Here is a 25332-nt window from a genome sequence, read left to right as displayed (position 1 = left end):
TGATGAGAGCGTACTAGATTACCTTGATGATAGTCTGAGTGCTTTTGGGGGACATGACGCTGCTAAACTTTGGGACGAATTTAAGAATATTTGTATGCACTGTATCGACAACTTTATTCCAAGCAGAACTAAAAAAACACCCAAACCTACTCCCTGGATGACGCGTGAGATAGTGCATGCGAAGAGAAAAGTCAAACGTCTGAGACGACGGGGTATTTCTCGTGACGAAATCGTACCATGCCAAGCTAAATTAAACGAGGCTGTTAGGGCAGCTAAACTTCGTTACTTTCAATTTACCCTGCCTAACTTCATCTGAACTGCTCCCAGCAAGTTTTGGAGCTTTCTCAGCAAAAAAAGTAAAACAGTTGACCATATTATGCACGAGGGCAATCCTGTCGTCGCTAAACAAGAGATCGCTGTTCACTTCAATGCTTATTTTAATAGTATATTTTCAAACTCGCCTGTTCCCCGTTGCCTGAATCACACATTGGTGAAGGATGACTTTAGTTTTGTTTCTTTGCCTGGCGTCTTTTCTATGCTGTTGAATATAAAAACAAAATCATCACCCGGGCCTGACAACTTACCAAACGTGTTTCTTCACAGATACGCCGAAATGCTATCGCGTTTTCTTGTTATCATCTTTCGTGCATCACTATCTTCAGCAGTGCTTCCGAACGACTGGCTATCTGCTCGTGTCATTCCTATCCTAAAGAAAGGCGATCCATCATTAGTTCAAAACTACCGCCCCATATCACTAACCTCCTCTTGTTGTAAACTTTTAGAACACATTATTGCTAACGAAATCACTAGGTTTCTTGATGATCGAGCTATTTTAACTCCTATGCAGCATGGATTTAGGAAGGGCCTCTCCACTGTAACCCAATTAACTACTGTAATTCACAGTCTCGCTAGCGTTGTCGACAAATCGGGACAAACTGACATCATATTTCTGGGTTTTAGGAAGGCGTTTGATCTCGTGTCACACGCGAAACTAATCGAAAAACTTGTTCATCTGGACGTTCCCTCATACCTAGTAAATTGGATTTCTGCTTACCTCACTAACCGTAGGCAATTTGTTGCAATTGATAATTGCTGTTCGAGTGACCTTGCTGTTACTTCTGGAGTTCCCCAAGGAAGTGTTCTTGGACCTTTATTGTTTAATATATACATTAATGACATAGTTGACTCTATTACTGAACCTGTACAGATAAAATTATTCGCTGATGACTGCTTACTCTTTAATGAAATTACCTGCCAGCAAGACCAAATCACCCTAAACTCTAACCTTCAAAAAATTTTAACATGGTGCGAACGCTGGGACATGCAGCTTAATATTGATAAAACAGTATTTATGAAAATCACCAAAAAAATTAATAAACTTTCGTTTACGTATAATCTTGCATCCATGCCTCTTACAGAGGTTGATGAATATAAGTACCTGGGTGTCATCATAACTAATAATCTCAGTTGGAACTCCCACATCTCTCACCTTTGCGACTCAGCCTTCAAAAAACTCTGCTACCTCAGACACAAATTAAAACATGCTCCTCCCGAGACCCGTCTAACCGCTTATACCTCTCTTGTCCGTCCTAAGCTTGAATATGCAGCTATCGTATGGGATCCTTACACTAAAACTAACATGGATGCGCTAGAAAGGATCCAACGTAAAGCAGTAAGATTCATCTTCTCCAAATATCGCACCAGTGACTCTCCAAGTGACCTAATGGCCCAACACAACATTCAGTCCTTGCAACTAAGAAGAAAAATTCACAGGCTTAAATTTCTATTCTTACTGTATAAAAATAAATTGTCTCTTTCTCCTGAACCTTACATAAAGCCTCTCACTGCTCGCCGAACAAGACATCGCCACTCTGCCACATTAACGCCTTACAATACCAGAACCAACATCTTTAAGTATTCCTTTTTTCCTCGAACAGTAGCCGACTGGAACAGCCTACCTCTTAGTACACTCAGCAACACCGACTCTATCGCATCCATTTCATCTTAGATCTAGCCCTTCCTCTTTCAATACAGTGATCCAGTATTTTACTAACTCCTTTGTACATTGATTAGATAGTTCTGTATTGTTTATCTTCTCATATTGTATATTATTTTTCTTTGTATCACATTTCTTTTAGTGCTCATTTACTTGTTAGTAGATTCACTTTGTTGTTGCTTTGTATAGATCCTACTTGTATATATTCTTGATATTTGCAGACTTTGTACTTTTGTTCGTACTTTTCCCCTCCTGCCTGGGCCTATTAAGGCCTGCAGTATTCCTAAATAATAATAATAATAAAAATAATTGATGGTTTTCGCTATTCTTTAATGAAAAATCTGGACAGCTGTTTCACACCTATGATGCACATGCAACATTTCGTAGGGTTGGCTTCCGCAGTGCAGTCACTGAAGTATACGCCAACGACTATTTTTTCTTAAAACAGTTTGCTGGAACAATTCCCTGGCAAGCAAGCTCCTGTACACTGACCGTATAAATGGACCAATTCAGCGCATGCTTTATCTCTTGTGCCTTTTTCCTCTTGAGGTGAGCATTTGCTTTATTTAACCGGTATTTCATATGTCCATGAGCAGTGTGCACCGGTATTTCTCGACCAATTTGGGTGTTTATTTGTTCGTTTTCTGTTTTTGTAAGTCTTATACTAGGATGGTTTGTTATTACGCAAGAGTACTCGCAAGCACACGCTAGGTCTTCTAGTGTTAAGGACCTCAAATCGTCAGCTTTGTGACAGGCAGCCAGTGCGTTTACTTCTACTGGCACTATTACTGCAACATGGTGTAACAAATTTAAATACCTCGCAACAAGGTTGAGCTATTTTCACTGTTTAAAAGAGCGAACTTGTTCCCAAAGCCAACGAACCACAGCAGTTAAGAAAAAAAACGCATGTTCATAGCTCACGAAAGCCTCTACTTTGAACGCCTTCGTTTTCTTCACGTGCATTGGCCGCTCGGTAAAGATCGTGCGCATGCAGGGTCGGCACGTTGATTGTGGGCGGCCGTCTCTGTCATAGCGTTCCTGTCAGCGCTCCTCTTTGTAAACATCATTGTTGTGCTGTGCCTTAACCATTCCCCGTGACCATATGATGCGTTACATTCGACCACGAATAGTATTGTACTCCCACCCAGTTTTTAGGAGCGAAGCTCCTCTTATTCTAGCCTACTCCTCTGTGTGGTGTTACCAAGAGAAACATGGACAAGAAAAAAAAGAAGGTGTAGTGGGGAATTAGCAAGGCACTGACTAGTGGGACCATCTCTCTCGTAGTGTGAAGCGCGAGTGTGTGCACGAGCTGTAGACGCTGAACTGCTCGAGCATTTCTGTCCGTACCAGCTGCCTGCTTATTTGCAGCCTTGCAGCTGTGTTTGATCGCCCCGCAGTGCGCAAGCTGTGTGCTGAACAGCGCCTACGTGGACGAGCGCAAAGGCAGGGCAAAAACTTCACTAGCTACATTGAAGATGTAATCGATTTATGCCGGCGCGTTAACCCTGAGTTGACCAAACAAGACAAGATCAGGCATATCTTGAAAGGAATAGACGATGATGCCTTTGAAATGTTGCTGGCAAAGGGCCCAAGTACCGTATTCGAACTTGTGACCTTGTGCCAGAACTTGGAAGAGATTCGCAAGCAACGTGCATTAGTTCGAAGGTCAACGACAGCAGACGACTCTCTCGTTTCCCTGGCCGTCGGTGGTGACAGCACATTACTGGAGCAGAAAACAGTACACAGTAAATTTTTTACACGCTTAAGGGTGTAAACTGGCTTGTTGCCAGAGGAACACCCCATGGGTGTTTTCAGATACACCCTACTGAAAGGGTGTTAGCTGAACACCCTACACGAAGGGTGTTCAGCAAAATGTTAAGGTGTTCTTATACTTCAACACCTTTCTAAGAGGGTGTTGAAAGGGTGTGCGACCTTTGAGTAAGGCATTATTCGAAGGTCGCAGGTTCGAATCCTGTCCATGGCAAGTTATCTTTTCACCCACATTTCTTTCTTCACATTTACATTACAATTCGGTCTAATAACTTCCCCTATACTTTCCTTGGCAATATTGTCTGTTTGATCTCAATATATATATATATGTATATATATATATATATATATATATATATATATATATGTGTGTGTGTGTGTGTGTGTGTGTATAAGCAAGCTTACTGAAATGCAATGATATTCCTCAAAGCCTTCTTTGTAAAGCCAACTATAGAAATTTGGACTGCCTCTTATGGTTAAAAATTAAATACAAATATTTAGTGTTGAATAGCATAAGCGTCTCGAGTATATCAATTGGTGGCTCAGTGAGTTGATACAGCAAGAGTGCTTGGTATGCATACGTTTGTGTAGACACAGAAACACAATATATTGAATTATATTACCCGTAACAGTGCACTCGTCTCATGCAGGATGTAGACATATACATATTTCAGCAACTTAATTTGCAGTTTCACTTGGTATCGCGAAACCATGCGAGTTCAGCCTCATGTAGTTCATTTCAAACTTTCTGATTATACAAAAATAACAGAGCTGCTTTGGTAGACATCGTTTCCACTTATCGATAAATATCTTTTCCCAATTCCTAAAAGTAGACATATATTGGCGCAAGATAAATGTCAAGTACATGCACCACAACACAGGTTTTCTCTCAACTGAAAGCAAACACATTTATTAAGATATTTCATACATACTACGGTTACAGCATTTTACCGCCAATATTCGAACAGGTAAGGGCAGCGGCTGAAGAAAGATGATTAACAGATCAGCCCTCACCCCATGAAGCTTCACCACTTATTAAAATTTCAAGTTTTATTTTTCAGCATCTTTCTAGGTAATAGAGACAGCATCAGCATCCATTTCTCAAAAACACACTCTTCACAACAAAATCAAAATGAGAGCCGACAGGTGGAAATGCCTCAGATAGGCTTACCAAAGTTTCGATAGGAGAACCTATCTTCGTTAAAGGTGCCTAGCCTTCTCATCCTTGGCATATTAGTTTAAAGGGGGTTAGTAAGGATGTCATGTCCTGGTAGTGGCATGTGTCTCTGTTGGCAATCGTAGCCTGAAAAAAAAAAACTATAAAGCAGAGGAGTGCAGTCCTTGCTTCATTTCAAGTTGGGTGGTAGTGATTCAGAATGTTGTCAGTGGGTGGAGAAAAAAAGAAAGGAAAAAAAGGAAACACCCAAAGTAGAAGCGGTGTGCTGCCAATGGGTGGCCGCTACAGACACGAAAAAAGCAAAGAGCTTGAAAGTTCGAAGAAACAGACGGTCCCTGCGTTTGGCCATCACAAAGGGTTGCCGGCGATAACGGCCTATGCTGTTCACGAACATCTATGAATGGGACTCATAAGAAAGAAGTTACAAAAAGGCGCAAGAGAGAAGCAGGCGGCTACTTTTAAATGCCAAGATGTCAAAGGTAAGCGACACCAGATGTGTTCGGAAGACCACGTGTTTATTGGGGAAGGTCATTGGTTAAAATACGCTTTCACTATCCCCGTAGGTGTCCCGCTCAACGGAATCGCCTCAAGAATTTGGCGGCATGTTGGCAGAGAAATAGGCGAGTTCGGAATGCAAAGGGAATAAGCAACGACGAGAGAAACACAAAAGAAAAGAAAAATGAAAAACAAATGCGGATTGGTGGTAGGTGACACGCTAGCGTTAACAGACGAGGAAAGGAAAAAAGAGACGCAGAGAAATTTGTGGCTTGGCAATGACTTAATTGTCCACGGTAGGAGTGTTTTTGAAGCGACAAAAGAGGAAAGGAAGTTGTTGTTGAAAGGTTCTGGAAAATAAAAACTTTGTAGTAGTGTGTATATAGACACATGTAAATCTATAATTAAAATTTTAAAAATTTAGAGTGAACATAATTATTACAATATGTAGGTTAGGAGTGATTCCATGTAATACCAGTTATGTCTATTTGAAGGTTGAACGTTTCTAGTCCCTAAATACGGCCGCAATTATGCAATGGCTTTCAGCGATTCCAAATTACCACATGCAACATTGATTCCTGATGGGTGTAGGGACGTAAATTTGTGTATATAGTATGATTTCATGTATTTCTTCTGTCGTGATGACTGGAAATTATTTTGTAGAACGTAAAGCTTTGCTTTTTCGAAATTGTCGCCCTGTTGGTCTAAGTGACCGATACTATTTTCGGTAAATTGTGCTTTGTGTCTGCACGGTGGCCGTTCAGTCTTACGTGAATTGGCGGCCCAGTTTCGCCTACATATTGTTTTCTACAGCTGGCACATTCAGAAAAGTATATTAAGTTGTTTAAAAGTGCAGGTGAAGCTCTATGTGACCTTGTGAATGTAGTCAGATGCTGTGTTTTTTATGTTGGTAGCCGGCTGCATATGTATGCAGGCTGAGCACCTGGGCCGGCCACAGGGATCAGACGTCCCAGTCTAAGTTTGCGTGAACAATCATGTCTTTAATTTAGCGTTGCAAATGCCACTTGCCACGCATTGCAAATTGCCGCAAAACTTAAAGCAAACACTAGGACGTTTCGTCCCTGTGGCCGGCCCAGATGCTTCACCTGTAAAAATATATAGCTGGCTAACAACTTAAAAAGCGCAGAATCAGACTACATTCACAAGGTCCCATCGATATTCATCTGCACTTCGAACAACCTAATATACTGTCTTAAGTGTGCCACCTGCAGACATTATATAGGCAAAACTGGGCAGCCAATTCACGTAAAACTGAACGGCCACTGTGCAGACACAAAACACAATTTACCAAAAGCAGCAGCCAGTCACTACAACCAACAGGGCCACAATTTCAACCAAGCAAAGCTTTATGTTCTACAAATTTCTGCTCACTATGAGAGAGGAAATACATGGAGTGATATTTGATACACAAATGTAAGCACCTACACCGATCACGAATCAATGTAGCACGTCGCAATTCGGAATCGCTGAAAGCCATAACATAATTACGACAGCATTTAGAAATGAGAAAGGTTCAACCTTCAAATAGACATAACCGGTATTAAATGGAATCGCTCCTAGACTACAAGTTGTACTATTGATGTTCTATCAAAATGTTTTAAATTTTAAATATAGATATACATGTGCCTATATACACACAACTACGAAGTTTTTATTTTCCAGAACCCTTCGACCACAGCTATCTTTCCTCTTTTGTCGCTTCAAAAAACACTCCTACCGTGCACCATTAAGTCACTGCCAAGCCACAAATTTCTCTGCGTCTCTTTTTTCCTTTCCTCGTCTGTTAACGCTAGCGTGTCACCTACCTCCAACCCGCCTTTTTTCATTTTTTCCTCTCTTTCTGTGTTTTGTTGATGCTCAATTCCTTTGCATTCTGAATTTCCCTATTTCTCTGCCAACATGCCGCCAAATTCTTGAGGCAATTCTGTTGAGCGGGCCACCTACGGGGATAGCGAAAGCATATTTTAACCAATGACTTTCCCAATTAAACACATTCTCTTCCGAACACATCTGGTGTCGCTTACCTTTGACATCTTAGCATTTAAAGGTAGCCGCCTGCTTCTCTCTCGCGCTTTTTTGTAACCGCTTTCTTATGAGTCCCATTCATACATGTTCGAGAACAGCATAGGCCTTTATCGTCGGCAACCCTTTGTGATGGCCAAACGCAGGGACCGTCTGCTGGCTTCGAACTTACAAGCTCTTTGCTTTTTCGTGTCTGTAGCGGCAGCACACCGCTCCTACTTTGCGTGTTTCCTCTTTTTTGCTTCCATTTTTTTCTCTACCCTCCGAGAACATTGTGAATTGCTACCAGCCAACTTGAAATGAAGTGAGGACTGCACTTGTTTGCTTTCTAGTTTTTTTTTCTTTTCCGGCGGCATTTGCCAACAAAGACAAGCACCACCACCAGGAGATGACGTCTCTACTAACCCCCTTAAAGCTAACATGCCAAGGATGAGAAGAAAAGGCACTTTTGACGACCATAAGTCCTCCTATCGAAACATCAACCAGCCTATCTGAGGAACTTCCACTGTTCACCCAGACTATCCCACTCTTCACAACAGTTTTTTCTGATCCTAAGGCAGTTTTCAAGGCATTCGAAACACTATGGGCTGTTTATATAAGCTCTGCACACACAATTTAGCCATCTGATGTACAATATGCAAAGTATATCAGAGTGACTTGTTCGGCTTTACACTCTTACAGAGTATAAAAGAAGGAAATTTGTAACTTCATATCTAAATCAGAATACGTGCAACAATCATTACCTCTTGCAAAAAATTAGGAATGTAGTAAGCACCAGCACACACTTCGCAGAGCTGCTCAGAAATGCATCTTGATAAATTAGTTAAATATTGCAGTAAATTTTGAATGCAAAAACAAACACCAGTGCACTAGTAGAGATGCCTGGTTTGCACCAAACTGCTGTACTTAAGATGCATCATGGAAGCAAGACCACAGCCCACAACTAATATACGATTCAAGTAACCCTTGACTGCTAAACTGAAGGTCACAAAATCAAACCATGGCTGCGGTGGCTGCAATTTCGATTAAGGAGGAAATGCATGACACCTGTCTGCTTAGACGTGGATGCATTTAAAGAACCCCAGGTGGTCAAAATATCTTAAACCCTCTACTCCAGTGTCCCTGATAATTATATCGTGGTTTTAACATGTTAACCTCGGTAAATATTATTCTCATTACACTTGACATGAAATAAAGCAAGCAGATATTATTATGTAGTTGAAAAAATTCACCATTCAACCCCCTGATCCAAGGACTCACGTTACAATATTCTAGTATGCCTTCTATCAGTTATCATTAACAATGTTAAACATGAGTATGTATCACTGTAAAATATCCGACATGGTTCGGAATTGGCAAAGTTAGGTACGATGAAGTATGACAGTGGGAAAACACTTGATTGTACTTATTAATTGAACTTCCCAAAGGCATTGAAATAACTACAGTGACAAAAATATATTAAAATAGAATATTCAGTGAAGGTTACACTGAAAATAAAATCATTAATGTGCTACTTTTTATCACAACACAAAAAGTGTTTTTAAATGGCCAATTGCACATAAGGCATCAATTACCATGACATGCAAGTCTGGCGAGCAACACACTCAGTAGATCTTGGAAAAAACAAAATATCCAATAAAGAGCTCAGTAAGCAGCACTGACACATTCCTAAATGCACTGCCTAGTTACATTGAATTTTAGCCTTAAGAACAGAAAAACACCTTGGCAGATTGTGTCCAGGGGGACACAAAGTAATAAAACAATGCTGTCATCTGCCCTATCAACCAAAAATATTGAAATTTTAGTAACGCAAATAAGCAGGTATGTTTGCATTAAAAAGTTGGAGGCAGTCGTGTTTCTACACAGTCCCATTTGGAAAACTTTTTTGATTATGTGTATGCTCCTAGATATCCCGTTTGAAAGTTTAATTTTGCTTTTCATGATTACGCATGCAAGGCAGTGAGGTTCAGCAAAATATCACTCCATAGCTGAACGAGCAGTCGGTTCTTGCTATCGCCAGCGAATAGCAAGAGTAACCATTTTAATTTTTGCCCATGCCTTCCACCGACGGTCAGATTAAATGCATGAAATCAGAGTCTGTGCTAGTGCTCGCTGTCCTGCACACATAATAATGCAAGCCGCAACTAAATTTCCAGCAGGATATCTGAGCACAGGCATGCTAGAATTCTTACAAGTGATAATATGTAGAAATGTGACTGGCTCAAATATTTAACACATACACGATCTCCTGCTGTGGTCACTATTAAGTTGATTTATAAAACCTAATGGCACCGCTGACAGTGATAATTATTGTCTCACATTGCATCCTCCTGGATACATAGCTATCAGCAGAAATGGCTTTACATACATAACTTACAGCGCTGACTTCTCTTTTAAGAAAAAAACAAAAGGGTTAACTTTGAACACCATGAACCTTTGTGCTCCTTGAATACAACTACCAGGTGGCTCTCTGCAGCTCGCTTTTCAGAAGAAACAGAAGCCATGCGCCGCTGATGTGCACCAGCAGTCGAATTTTCCACGAGCCAGCCTTGATGATGGGCTAGTCCAGACGTCTCCCACACTCTCTTCCTACGACGAGCATGTATAGACTGCGAGAGAAACAAAAAAAACAATTTACTGATGTGTCTGTTAGCGAAGCAGAATTTGGAACTCAATTTAGAATGATCTGGAAAGTTGTGTTTTAAAAGAGTATGATGTACGAAAACCAGACATGCTACAACAAAAACATCCTCAATGTTTTTGGCGAACATAGCTGCAACCTTACGAAAGAATATGCATTTTTCACATAACAGATGTGTCACAAATTTTACTTGAATAGCGCTCTGGCATAGTGCGTATACATGCCAATTCTTTAATAGGGCAGCGCGTACATGACGGTATGCGCTTTGATCAAGTATCCATTGGAGGTAACACATAAAGTTATATTACGAATTTTAGTTTGAACACAACTAATGTAACTTTCTTTCGGCTGCCTACATTAGGACGATTATGCCGATAACATAGAAAATTGGTTTCACTAAATTACTATTGTCAACTGCTAAATTATGGCTGTTAATTCAATGATTCCAGGTGGCTAGGAAGGCAGTGCCCCTCACTCATCCCTAACATACCCCTCATTACAGGCTGCCTAATAAATAATGAAAAAAATGTGGAAATGCTAATACAACGCACCCATCTTGAGCTAAATACCATCCCAATAAAGCATGCAAGGTTCTGCAACGATCTCTAGTAACAAGAATACAGGAAGGCGTTGGTCACGATTTAGCAATACACAATAAACGTTTGATTAGACTGATTTCTGAAGTTGTGTAATTGCGTCAATGCCAACAGCTTGGAAACATGCAGTCTATATTCATGATTGTCAGATGAACATACTGTCCAATTTTCCATTTTCACAGCAACACGTGCATGCCTTATGTATGCATACAATGATGTATAACATTATTGCAAGTTTTGAGCGTTAAATGATATATTCGTTTCTCCAAACACCACAGATCCCTTCTATAACTGTAGCGCATGGCTATAGAATTTACTGAAGCTTGTCATCTGATGCGAAGACAAAACAACATGCTGACCCTAATTGAAAGCATGACGTTTCGGCCCCCACACAAAAGCCCTATTCACAAGTGACAAAGACTGTGCCTTTATTCGTGGCCAGTGTGTGGTTTTTCAATGTTTTCATGTGTGTTTCTGACCAGATCGGCATAAGCTTGTAATCTGTTATTAAATGCCATTGGAGGTGATGGTCTAAACTGTTCTTACTGTTCGTACAAGTAAAATTGCTTAGCAAAGTTTGAACACAAAGTTTGGGCGAGGCACATACAACATTTAATAAACCGCCACAAAATAATGAGATCTAAGCATAGCGAAAACAAGCTGAATAAAATAAAATGTGCTCTACCGCATGAACTACTGATCGAATCAAAGCTCGCACAGTTAAGCTACAGTTATTCGGCCCCAATAAGCCATGAAAATTTTGTTCGGAAATACAGTTCAAGTTTAACGAACGGCTCAAAATTCATGGGTTCCGAACGCATCAGACAACCTATGTTGCGGGTGCATAACCAGATTTGACTAAACGGGCTGCATAAACACCTAAGCGTACATACGTGCAAGCCTTGCGAGCCGTACCTAAGACGAGGCAGCATGCTGCACGCGAACTTGAGTAACACGGTAGTTCAAAGATGCGTGCCGGCGTGGATGCATACACCGGCATACGTTCGGCTACCCGCAGCAATTTCTGACAGCAGTTTAAAAAAAGGGCGTACAACATATGAAACTTTTCAAACTGCTTTGGACGTACAACATATGAAACGTACAACATATGAACCCGTTGACTCCTGTAGCACACAATATGAACAGGCATGCAAAAAAAAATCCTCAAGTTAAGAGATCCAAACATACGCGCCCTAGGCGTAATCAACGCTTACAGCTAACAAACGCCGTCTTCGCCCAACAATTATTTAACCAAAATATTGGTCCATCGCGAGCAGGGCTCCCTGCCAACACCACTGCCGACAGAGGCGAGCGCCGTCACAACTCGCACAAATCCGCCGCCGAATTCCCACTGCGCACGCACGCGCCATGTGCTTCACACACCGAAGCATGCTTGAATCGAAAGAAAAAGCTCGCCCACGCTTGACTTCCTACAAAAACGCCTTAATCGTAATGAAATGACACACACAAACAGGTTCGCTACGTTAAAAAACTTCACTTATCACCCACATGTAACGAAAAGCATAGCATGGCGTCGTTATCACGCTCTCGTTGTTGACAAAGTGCCGACAGCAGGAATGTGGTACGTACCTGGCGAGTGTTCCAAAATGCGACGCCACACGTCCTCGCTTGAGTAGAGTTCATCTTCGTAATAGCACAGCACCAGCAGAACACAAAACACGAACGCAGCGCGCAAGCACACCTCAAAAAACGAGAAAAAACGATGCAGAACCGACAAGCTGCAGCGCCTGACCAGCGGCACGCCAAAACAAGTTCGGGGTTACAGCTCCGCAGACGTACAATGGCGCAATAAAATGCTTCAGTAATGCGGTTAAGTATAGAGAGTAAACGGAAGTATATATAGCATAAAAATGAAGGGGGCAAAATAATTTTATCTTCACGAAAAAACAAAATTAGAAATTAACACATGACTTTAGCGCGCGAAGTTTGAAACGCTTGCAGGTACAATGCATTTTTAACAAATGAAGAACAGCGGTAATAATCACTTAAAACACTCATGTTCTTGAATTCGAAATGTACTATTGTTGACGCACACATTTACACACAAAATTTTATTGCAATGATTGATGGTGCCTATGCATAGGCGTGCCTACCACGGTGGAAGGGGGCGGGGGCGGCCCATGGTCCCTTAGGGGGCAATGTAAATCTATAGGTAAACAGAGAAATAGACAGGGGGCACTGTAACTCGACGTAAGTTTTTTAACTCGACGGGGGTTGCAGTGCCCCCTGCTGATCACCTCATACCCCCCCCCCCCGAGGGGATGTCAAATAGAATAGATAGCAAATACAAATTTTACTTATATATATATATATATATATATATATATATATATATATACATATATATATATATATATATATATATATATATATATATATATATATATATATATATATATATATATATATATATATATATGAGGGGGGGCGAGAGGCGTGTCTCTCCCTCCTCTCGTACCCTTCTCCCCTTCGCTTCGGAAAGGCGCTGCGAGCACTGACCGTGCCATTCTCTGACCTTTATTTCTTCCCCTAAAGAACCACTTCCCGTGCTGCCGCATGGTTGCAGAAGGTAGTGCATTGTTTTCTTTTTCGACCAAGCACGTCTCGTCTTCGATAATCTTGTGAAAACAACTTGCACTCGAATGGCTTTTGACTGAGCAAGGGTTTTTTGTAATAAATTCAAGCTTTTTTTTCTCAATTGATGCTACACATGAATATGTGCAGTCCGTAGATCGTGACAGTAGCCCATTAATTTATTCACATATAATGTGGACGATATAAAGCGGCAAAGCATGTCGAATCATACAGTGCGAGAAGAAGTTCGTCTCTTTTACATTTTCTCAATTATTCTTAGTGTTCTGTAAAATTTGTCAATGCCTCAATCATTTCCTTGATTTTTTTCATCCCTACGACATTGTTATCTTAGGAAAGGCATGCATTCCTTGCGCTATGCGTGGTATTTGATTTGCAAGCATGGATGCAGCTCGATTCTTGCACGTGCACTCCCGCGCCGGTGGTATGGTGCTTATGGTGCTGAACTGTTGACCCGCAAGTCGCAAGATTGAATCCCGGCAGTCCACGGCAACCACATTTTTAATGGACGAGAAAGAGATGCGAGACCTGTGTAGTTAGACTTAGGTGCACCCCAAGTAACCCCAGGTGGTTTAAATTTTCGGAGCCCTTCGGTACAGCGTCTCTAATGATTATATGACAACTTTGGGACGTTAAACGGAACAATTTTTATTCCAACAATTATAGGTGTACACCCTTCTGTTGTTCAACACCCTCACGAACGGCATAATAACACCCTTTTGCCAGTTACACCCTTCTCTGAGGGTGTACCAGCAAAGAAAAGGGTGTTACATTCATTCAAAAAGGGTGTAAATCTTGAAAACACCCTTTTTACACCCATAAGGGTGTAACATTTTTTACTGTGTATATGTACGTGAAGAGGTCGTACGACAGCTTTCCTGTCTCTCGTATCTGCCGACCACCGAAGCACCAACGAACCGTCTAACGCAGACAATCGGACAGGCTATTCAGGAGCAGGTCTCCGAGGCGTTGCCATTACCTACAGCTGCCTTTCCATCAACACCTTTTGCCGCGCCACTGACTTATGCGGCCGTCGCGGCGATGCTTCCGCCTCGTCTGCCATTGTATACGCCACAACCTGTGCGACCTTCTACCGCGCCGTTTCCAGCTACACAGCAGCACGCTGGAAATCCTTGGCGCAGTGCTGACAACCGGACAATATGTTACTTTTGCGGAATTCCAGGCACGTTGCGCATCTATGTCGTCAACGCTTCGAAGCTATTACACCAAGATACCCTGACTACTCGTTTCGGCCTCCATGCCAAGCGCCTCACGTGCCACCTGAAGTTCACGAACGCGATGCGCAAGCTGCTTCCGGAACCCGAACCTCTGCTTCTCGACTTTCTACTTTCCGCTCGCCTTCCCCTTCACCAAGTCGTCGTTCCGTGTCGCCTATGCGTCGACGACCCTCCTCTTTTTAGACGGAAAACTAACTGCCGCAGCTCCGGAGGCACGAGCTGCGTCATCGTCTAATCGTTTAAATCCTCGCCTGTCTCCCGCAAGTCTTATCGATGTAATCGTCGAAGGTGTACAAACACTTGCACTCATCGGTACCGGTGCCGCGATATCTGTGATTAGTCAAAGACTCTGCCACTCTTTTCGTAAAGTGACAATGCTTTCTCCCGTAGTTTCTCATAGCACTGCAAGCGCCCAACAAATTGAGCCCGTCGCGGCATGTACGGCAAAAGTGGTTATTCGAGACGTGTTGTACATCATTGAATTTCCCATGTTGGCTTCATGTTTCCAATATGTCATCCTAAGATGGGATTTCCTATCACGTCATCACGCCGTCGTGGACCGCGCTCGGGCCGAAGTGGAGCTGTTACCGTTTCGTGATGCGCCTTCTGTTGATGCGGCCGTATCTAGTGTGGCTATTGGTGTCGTCGCGACGGACACAGACCTTCCTCCTTTCAGCGTCAAGTTTGTCCCTGCCTGCTGCACTTCACTTTTTGACGCAACCGTCCTATTCACGCCATCTCAAATCTTCAGTAGCCGCCATCACACATCGCTGCCATTCGCCGTTCTTGCGCTTTGTCAAACACTACCGGAATATTTATTTCCAATCCGAACTCGTGCCCCCTCTGTTTGCGCCACAACAAGACGCTTGGCCACATTCAGCTTATCGATGAAGGTACTATCGTGCCTGCCAATTTCTTTGACACCAAGCCGAATATGGAGCTGAACGCGTTGGTTCCTCACTATGCCTCAAACAGCGTGTTGTCCGATGCATTTCATTGTTCTATTGACTGCCATCTAGCACCTGCTCAACGAGAGCAACTTGTTACCCTGTTACACGAATTCAGGCGTTCGTTCGACATTCCCCAAGCGGTTCTAGGAAGAACGAACGCCGTTGTGCACACAGTTGACACAAAAAAGAGTACTCCTTTGCACCAGCGCCCCTATTGTGTGTCTCCGGCGGAGCGTAGCGTAATTGCAGAACAAGTAGACGACATGATACAGCGTGGAGTCATCAAGCCTTCTTGTAGTCCTTGGTCTTCACCAGTTGTACTCGTCAAAAAAAAGGATGGTTCAATCTGGTTCTGCGTAGACTACAGGCTCCTAAACAGCATCACGACGAAAGATGTTTACCCTCTTCCCCGTATAGACGACGCTCTCGATTGTCTCCAAGGTACAGAATTCTTTTCCTCGCTTGACCTTCACTCAGGTTGTTGGCAGGTCGTGATGTCTGAGTCTGATCGTCCAAAAACGGCGTTCGTCACACCAGATGGTCTCTATGAATTCACCGTAATGCCATTCGGACTCTGCAATGCGCCTGCCACATTCGAGCGAATGATGGACAACACTTTACGCGGTCTCAATTGGAACATCTGCTTGTGCTATTTTGATGACGTTGTGGTCGTTTCACCTGATTTCACTTCGCATCTCACTCGTCTGTGTAAAATTCTACAGTGCCTTACATACGCCAGGCTTCAGCTTAACCTGAAGAAATCTCAATTCGGCGCTAAAAAACTCACCATACTTGGTCATGTCGTCTCGAAAGCCGGCATCCTTCCCGACCCTGACAAGCTTCGTGCTGCTGCCGAATTTCCTAAGCCTATTACAGAGCTACGGAGCTTTGTGGGCCTGTGCTCCTATTTTCGTCGGTTTGTGCGGAACTTTGCTTCCATCAACTCTCCGCTCACCAAACTTCTTGCTGGCCCAGAAAATCTTTCGAATTGGACAGAAGCCTGTGAGAAATTCTTCACAACACTGCGCCAACTCCTTACCTCCCCACCCGTACTGCGTCATTACGACCCTACTGCGCCGACCGAAGTACACACGAATGCAAGTGGCGTCAGCCTTGGTGCAGTACTCGCGCAACGCAAACCAGGTTTTACGGAGTATGTGGTTGCCTATGCCAGCCGCGCCCACACTAAGGCAGAACCCAACTATTTTGTTATGGAAAAAGAGTACCTGGCGATTGTGTGGGCATTGAACAAGTTTCGCCCCTATTTGTACGGCCAAACTTTTGACGTGGTAACAGACCATCACGCACTCTGTTGGTTGGCTTCACTGAAAGATTCTCCTGGTCGCCTCGGACGTTGGGCACTACGCCTCCAGGACTTCGACATACGCGTCGTCTACTGATCGGGGCGAAAGCACTCTGACGCAGATGCGCTTTCACTATCACCCGCGAAATCTGATGATACGGAAATATCAGCCCTTGCCCTTCCCCTCTCTGCCGTCAGCGTCACAGACATGTCATCCGAACAGCGGAAAGACCCTTGGATTGTCTCGCTCTTGAATATGCTTTCTGATGCATCAACTTCCGGTTACCCACGTGCTCTTCGCCGCCAAACAACGCATTTCGCCATAGGAGATGGCATGTTGTACAGTCTCAACTATCAAGTGGTGGGTCGTAAATGGCTGCTAGTCTTACCCAGCCATATGCACTCTGATATCTGCGAATATTTTCATGCTGAGCCGCAACACGCACACGCCGGTGCGCTAAAGACGTATGAACGGATCCGCCAACGTTACTACTGGCGGGGTATGTACACGTTTGTACGCAAACACATTCGCTCATGTTCCCTGTGTCAGCAGCGCAAGACATTCCCTCATTCACCGGTCAACTGCAGCCTTTACCATGTCCTGCACGCCCATTTGACTGTGTTGGGATTGACCTACACTGCCCGCTACCGTGCTCTGTTGGTGGTAATCGATGGGTAATTGCGGCTGCCGACCATCTGACAAAGTACGCCGAAACGGCAGCGCTACCTTCGGCTGGTGCTCGTGACGTTGCAACCTTCATCTTGCATCGGTTTGTTCTACGTCATGGTGCACCACGGGAGCTCCTGAGTGATAGGGGCCGTGTACTTTTGTCCGAAGTTCTGCAGCAGCTCTTACATTTGTGCCGTACGGTACACCGCACATCAACAGCCTACCACCCTCAGACGAATGGCCTAACGGAACGTTTCAATAGAACCCTCGGAGACATGCTCGCTATGTATATTGATTCCGACCACTCCAATTGGGACGTTGTCCTTCCTTTTGTGACGTATGCCTACAATACAGCGATTCAATCAACAACAGGCTTATCTCCATTTTTTTCTTTTATATGGTCGTGACCCATGCAGAAAATTTGACACAATTCTGCTATACAATCCTGATGGCTCTGAGTTCAGCCCAGTTTCTGAAATGGCAGAACATGCCGAAGAGTGTCGTCAGCTTGCATGGTTCTTCACAGCTGAAAATCAAGCCCTCCAAAAAGATCGCCACGACTGTGTTCTTGTTCACGACACTTTCCCTGTCAGTTCTCTTGTGTGGCTCCGACTGCCTTTCCAGTCTCCTGGACTGACTCCCAAATTTGCCCTTACCGCGTCATACAGCACCCTTCTTCTGTCACCTATGTGATTAAACCACTCAAGCTATCCACGGACAAGCGCCACCTTGGTCGTGAGACGGTCCACGTCAGTCGCCTCAAGCCCTGCTACGACCCTCCTGTTCTCTCGTCACCTTGAGTCACTAGGATGGCTCGTCTTCGTCACCGGGGTTTTGTAGTGTAGAATTCGCAAGGCACTGACTAGTGGGACCATCTCTTTCGGAGTGCGAAGCGCGAGTGTGTGCACGAGCTGCAGACGCTGAACTGCTCGAGCATTTCTGCCCGTACCGGCTGCCTGCTTACTAGCTGGCGTCGCTATTGAACTCCCTTGCAAAGGCAGTATATCTGGAACAGCTCAATATAGGGCACTGTCTCATTGAAGCACATACAAACTGCAGTTGGGTGAGAATATTCTAGATGGTGCTGTACTGTTACTCTCCAACCGGTTGCTTCATGGGTTCTGTCTGGGTGCGCGAAGAAGTAGTGCCTCCCTTAGCCTCTTGGATAGCCACCGTACGTGGCGGATTGGTCGTCGGGCATGGACAAAAAAAGAGCAGTGGGCGCGTTGAAGACGCTTGGGCTCGGCTTCCTTGGCTCGCCTATGGCTGGTGTTACCCGCGTGCAGTCTAAATTCTTGAACTCGATCAGATGCATGGACGCACACATGGACGAGTGGACACATGGACAGACGAACAGACAGAACGACAGACAGACAGACATACAGACAGACAGACAGACACACAGACAGACAGACAGACAGGCAGGCAGGCAGGCAGGCAGGCAGGCAGGCAGGCAGGCAGGCAGGCAGGCAGGCACGCAGGCAGGCAGGCAGACAGATGGCTGGACGGACCGAAGAACGCATGGACGGAAGGACGCACCAATGGATGCATGGATAAACGCGCGGACCGACAAACGCATAAAAGCGCGGACAATAGACACAGTTATGTTGAGTTGAATAGTTCATTTTGCGCAAAAATGATAATCACAAAAACAAAGAAAGCACAAAGACAGGACGGGCTGTTTATTCTTTATGTTATTCCTTTTAAAAGGAACGCAGAAAGTCACTTTACTAAATAAGTGTCCATAGACATTTTATAACTCAAGAAAGATGGCCACTTTGAGCCAAAACGACCCGCTTAACCAGTAGACAGAACCGATAAAACAACCACCACAACATTCACAAAGCAACACGCCGTACGCAGCGTGAGAAAAATTGAACGGCAAAACGAACGTCTAGCGTCTATTTAGATTTTCTAGAACAGAAAGTTTATAACGCACGCCTGGTATAGCTTGCTGTGCAACCACACACATAACGAAAACCCTGAGTGTTTCGCATTTCGTGGCTTTAAAACACGGCCTCGCATGCACCCACGCGGGCGAGCAGCTTGCAAAGAAATAGCAAAGCTTTATGAGAGCAAGCGTCTATGTCTGGGTTAATTGCGCTCGCGCACCTGATGTCATCACTGCAGATAAATGCATGCACGTGCCTAGAGCTGTCTGCTTGTTCACATCAGCGCCGGCAGCCAAGAGCCACTGACGTGAAGAGTAAAGACATTTGGGACAGTGTTCTATTTTAAACGATAGATGCATGCCCTAAGAAAGCTACATTATTAGCGTGTTTGCATGCATGTAGGTCATGTAGATGATGCTGAATGCCACTTTTATGTCTATGGAGTAGAAGGTATGCATTTTGTTTGACTGGGACGGTGAATGTGTTTTTCGAACTCATTCAATTGCCTAATTCATTCGGTTTTAATGTGATGATATATCTCTTTGTAACAGCCGCATAATCTTTTCAGATGCAAATCTTATTTCATTCCAATTACGTTAAAATGTCTTGTGTGACAGGGGTATTACACAAACTGTTTGGAAACTAACAAATTTTGTAAGGCCCACACAGTAAATGGCCTTAAGTGCACGGGAGGCGCATGAATATATGGTCACAGGTTTCACCTAAGGGTTGAAACAGGTTTCAGATTTCACCTAAAACACAGCTGTCACCTTAAGAGGGGATTGTGCAGAATATGCTTCATGCTTACCCTTTGGAAGGTAAAGCGAGCTGCGTTGAGCCCTCACCGCCCCCCCCCCCCCCCGATGAAGAATTGTTGATACACCGAGATATACTGCAATTTCATAGGATCACGATTATTAGGGTGATGTGTAGATGAAAAAAAATACAGACTTAGGTAAGCAGAGGTTATCGTATCAATGGAAGGACAGTGCTGCATATATAGAACTATAAAAACGCACACAGAAGTTTTAGCACAAATATGTTGCTTATTAGCGTAACCCCCAACTTCGATTCATAGTTGCCTATACAATATATTTGTCATAATACCCCTGCTCAAACCACTTCTTTTTCACCCATAATCAGAGTGGCACTTACCATAAAGTGCCGAGCAAGCACCCCCACCAAGCAAGTGCCCCCTCCCCTTTTAGCAGAATGTCTTAAATAAGTGGCAGTGACTAGTCGAAGACCGAGCAAGTGCCCCCCCCCCCTCCTGAAACTGATCAGATTATCTTTCCCCGTATGAGGGGAAAGAGGGCTAGTTCAAAATTTTACGGTACTTGCACTGGTAAATATTCATGTGACTCACACCCACACTTCAATCACATGCACATATACTTACACTGAAAATTATTCCCTCTACTCCTCCATTAAGTACTCACCCATTCGCCCCTCATTCCTACTCACATCAATGAGTGTTCACTCATGTTCATGCTCGAGTGTACTCGCTTCACTCGTCCCTCATTTATACTCACAATCTCTCACTCATGTCATGAGTAGTCACTCGAAATAAAAACTCACACTGACTCACACTCATTGACACTCACTGACGTACATGCTACATGAGAACTTGCCTGCTCATGTATATAATCGCTCCTGCCGCTTCTCACTAACTCATATTCGTGCCTACGCCTTTAAAATGATTGAGTGTGTGCCCTTATGAGTGAGTATGCCAAGCCGGTTTCCACATTTTTTCCAAGTACTCATTTGCTGAAATTTACTGAAAGGTGCTCATTTACTGAAGTCTGTTCAAGAGAAAGCTCCATGCTTTAAGTAGGAGTGACATATCAGGTTGAACAGCTGAATAAGTGCCTCATTTTTTCACATGTAGCATTTGTCTCTGGTAATCAGTATTAAATACTCAATGTCATACTGAAGTTCGCTGTTGAAGATCTCAAATCACATGCTGAGCTGCTTGGTTATCTGTGTTCATGCAAGTTATCAAGTAGCCAACTTTAAGATATGTACATATCAAGCAATTTCGCCCTGTATCCTTTAGTTTCCTTTAGACTAAGAAGCTTGATGCACACGAATAATACCAATGTAAACTTCAAAGGTACATAATAAGGACAGAAAAAAAAGAAAGGGGAGTGTGAGGCAGGTAGGTTCAACACATTGAGCTGATTAGTGAAGGTGGTCAGAAAAGGAATTACACATCAATGCACAGCTGATCTTTATGCACAAATGGCCGTACTATTATTATTTACGGCACTCATAACTACTCGTACCTTCTCCCAATTATCGATTCTCACTCGCATTCATACTCCTACTCACTCACTTTCATACTCGACTTTCTTCGTGCCCCTCAATATATTTGCGTCTTTGAAATGAGTGTGCTTACTACTGACCTATGAGTGAGTGTACGCCAAGCTGTAACAGTCGAACCTTCTGTAAGTGAGTGAGCTATATACAGAAGATTCGTTGCAAATGATTCAGTTAAAAGAAATAAGTTTTTTATTGAAAAAAATGTATTTGTCTGTGTTTGTAAACAAATCCTACAAAAACTAAATTACCTACATACGGTTAAGCACAGGGCTAATTACTGGTGTAACCCTAGTAGCAGCCTGTTGGCACTGGAAACGAAGGCAAAATTTTTTTGCCTTGAAATTAACAAATAGAAAGCAGCTTTACATTTGTTTTAGGTATATTTTAATGAACTACTGGTATTCTCTGTACCATGAACAGAACAAAGGCTTCTAGCAAAAAGACCGCGTGCCTTCTGGGCTCTGTAATTGAAAAGATTCGCTTAAAGGAGCGCTTTTCCTTAAAAAGTATTAGGCAGCTACCTCTTCCATTATATGTGCATCATGAGAGCATACTAAGTAACTTTAGTAGGTCACTTGCACTCACTATAAACATCTGCCTAAAAGGCAGATGAAATCCTCAGAAATGAAAATTCGAAGAAAGCCTACGTACTTGATAAACTAGTAGTGCTACATGCGTGTTCAGTATATGATGCCGTTTTAAATTTCGAGGACTAGTTTGGTGAAAAACGTTTTCCTTAGTGATGTGCAAGGCATGTGCACAGTGCCTTGTGCCACAAAACTTGGGAACAAGCATAATCAACTTTGGCTAAAGAGTTTCATTAGGTCTCAATTAGTTGTTAAAATGTTGTCGATGTGCACACATATATTTAGACAGTACGGCCATAGAGCTAATATTGTTGTATTTACATCTGTTCGTGAAAACTCCATTACCAATATTGACCATATTGCCATTCGGATCCTACTGTCGTTATACCTCTGCCCCCACCTCACATAGCTGAACATGTGCCTCACTAAATTACGTGTACTTCTACGAGATGGGCTTTGCTCAAATCACTGGTGATCAATAACAAATGTGCATCACTACACACAAGCTCCTCATTGAAAATCAGTAAGCAGATGTCGAGCTGCTTAGCTTGTAGTTTTCATGCAAGTTATCAAGTGGGCACGGAAACAGTGCGCTTTGCATGGCTTCTAACCACCAGTTTTTCATCATGCAGAATCTGCTGACGCTCCTGAAATCGTGGTCATCGGCGGCACACGCGTGTTCGTGAGAGATAGTGATGAAGTTGCCACTCTCGTACGGACCGGACAACAGGGTTGGCGATGACATTTTCTACAATTTCACTGCGACAGATGGACTCTACTTCGGGTTCCCAGCCGCATCGACGTCGCCAACATCTCCCGTGGCGTATTAAAGCATACGGCGCATCGATTTGTCTTTCAGTGGGCACGGAAACAGTGCGCTTTGCATGGCTTCTAACCACCAATTTTTCATCATGCAGATTTGTACAAAGTTTTCTCTATACGCTAAAAAATCGGACGACCCGTTCTTGCTACGGTTTCCGTGCTTAAAAGTGTGTACGATGTTGTATGCGACTGTTTTTCCATGATGATATTTTTGCTCCTACGATCTGAAGATGTTGAAATTAACCCGGGACCTAACACGCGCTCTGAAAACCTACTTGATATTGATTCGTTACCAGAAAATCCTACCGAGCAGATGAAAGCGATGTTTAAATACTCAAAAATATACACAGCCGTTCTCTCTAAAGTTCGAAAGTGCAAACCGAACTAGCTGCTGACTTTAAAGCAATTAAAAACAGGCAAAAAACATAGAAACAAAAATAACCGCAATACAAAAAAGACTGGACAAACTCGAAGAAAAATTGAAGGACTTTGATCAACTTGGCAAAGATTTATCAGAAATACACGCGTCGATATCTGCTCTAACGCACCGAAGTAATAACTATCAAACACGCTTTGATGAGAGTGAGGACAGATCTAGGCGTGACAACCTAATCTTTCATGGTATAGCTGACGCTAAGAAAACCTGGAACAAAACTGAAGCTAAGCTATCAGCAGCGATAAGTGAAGTACTTGAATCTTTCGGCACAGAGTCAATTGATCGCTCACACTGACTTGGCCTGTCTGCACCTGCCAAATGCCGCCCCACAATAGCCTAATTTTCCAACTACAAGACCAGAGAAAAAGTTTTGTCACTTCGTAACCAGCTGAAACAAAAGAACATTCCAGTGATGGAAGATTTTTGTCAACGTACCCGCACTTCTCGCCAAAAACTAATTGAATTTGCAAAGAGCTATCCTGGGCGCCCGCAGTCTAAACTGCGCTATAACAAATTGCTCGTGAATAATAAACGTTTCTACTACAACTTTGAACTTGATCGCGTTGAAGAAATACGATCGCGTGGCAACTAATCAGGTCGCGGAGACTCAACTGCACGAAATGCCTCACAGTAGGGAGAAAGGAGGGGTAGTGGCATATCATCGCATCGTCAATCGCATCCGGTATCAGTATTCTTTGCTAACGCCAGAAGTGTTCTGAATAAACGTAGTGCCCTCTCATCCATCATAGATACATGCGATGCGAAAATAGTCGCTTTAACTGAAACGTGGCTTTCCGCACAAACAACAGACTCAGAAGTATTTCACGAGGCAAAACAACTTTATGGTATATCGCTGCGGCCGCACCGAGCACAGAGGAGGAGGCGTACTACTTGTAGTCTCGAAGGACATACCATCATCACCAATCCAAGTCAACAGTTTACTAGAAATAACCTGGGCTTTACTAACTTTGGGTAGCTGTAAACTGGTTCTAGGTACCTGCTAAAGATCACCTTCATCACCATGCACATTTGTTAACGAACTGCATGACTTCATGAACATAGTAAGATCTCGTTTCCCTTCTTTACCTATGTTTTTACTCGGAAATTTTAACTTTCCCAACATAACGTGGAACACAGTGCCGATACGTATTCCCCCCTTTTCCAAGCAGAGTGAAGATTTTCTGAATACATGCTCTGTTTATTGCTTGAATTGGTTAGGAACTCAAGCCACAAGAATTACAAGTAATACAGCAAGCACTCTCGACCTAATACTGGCAACGCATCCTGACCTTGTCTCCGACATTACATACTTACCAGGAATCAGCGACCACGTCTCGCTAAACTTTGTCATCAATATTAGCCCTAGTAAAAAGACTGAAGAGCAGAAACGCATACGATATTACCCGAAAGCTAACTTCGAAGCAATAAATAATAAGCTAACTCACCTTTACGATGATTTTGTTAGAGATTTTGAATCTCGTTCCGCTCAATCTGAGATCTGTTCTCATGTACAGTCCATAAATTCATAGAGAAGTACATCCCTAATCGCACCCTATTTTCCAATCCTCAAGTGCCGTGGTATTCCAGTCATCTAAAACGCCTATCTAATCAGAAAAAGCGTTTCTTTCGTTTAAAAGCTCGCCTTCACCTTCACGCTGGACAACTTACAAATCTGCTGCAAACGCCTACTTAAGAGCACTAAAAACTGCAAAAAACAACTACCTAACTAGAACACTACCTGACACACTGAAAAATAACCCTAGAAAGTTTTGGCAAATGAT

The 25332-nt window shown here is 43.3% G+C and overlaps 1 protein-coding gene across 9 annotated transcripts in view; it reads left to right on the top strand.

Moving 5' to 3' along the window:
• Window positions 1-25332, top strand: part of LOC142767569 (uncharacterized) — a 128866-nt gene that overhangs the window by 22291 nt on the left and 81243 nt on the right. For all 9 annotated transcript variants that reach the window (XR_012884998.1, XR_012884997.1, XM_075869528.1 and 6 more), the window contains one exon: window positions 2445-2545. Coding sequence is in view for 7 of the 9 variants with exons in the window: in XM_075869528.1 (XP_075725643.1) it covers window positions 2496-2545 (50 nt within the window). In the remaining 2 variants the exon portion in view is untranslated. The remainder of the gene's footprint in view (window positions 1-2444; window positions 2546-25332) is intronic.

The sequence above is a fragment of the Rhipicephalus microplus genome, chromosome 7 (assembly GCF_043290135.1).
Source record: "Rhipicephalus microplus isolate Deutch F79 chromosome 7, USDA_Rmic, whole genome shotgun sequence".
Classification (NCBI taxonomy): Eukaryota; Metazoa; Arthropoda; class Arachnida; order Ixodida; family Ixodidae; genus Rhipicephalus; species Rhipicephalus microplus.
The sequence above is the reverse complement of the archived record's forward strand: the minus strand, read 5'-3'. Positions and strand labels throughout refer to the sequence as shown.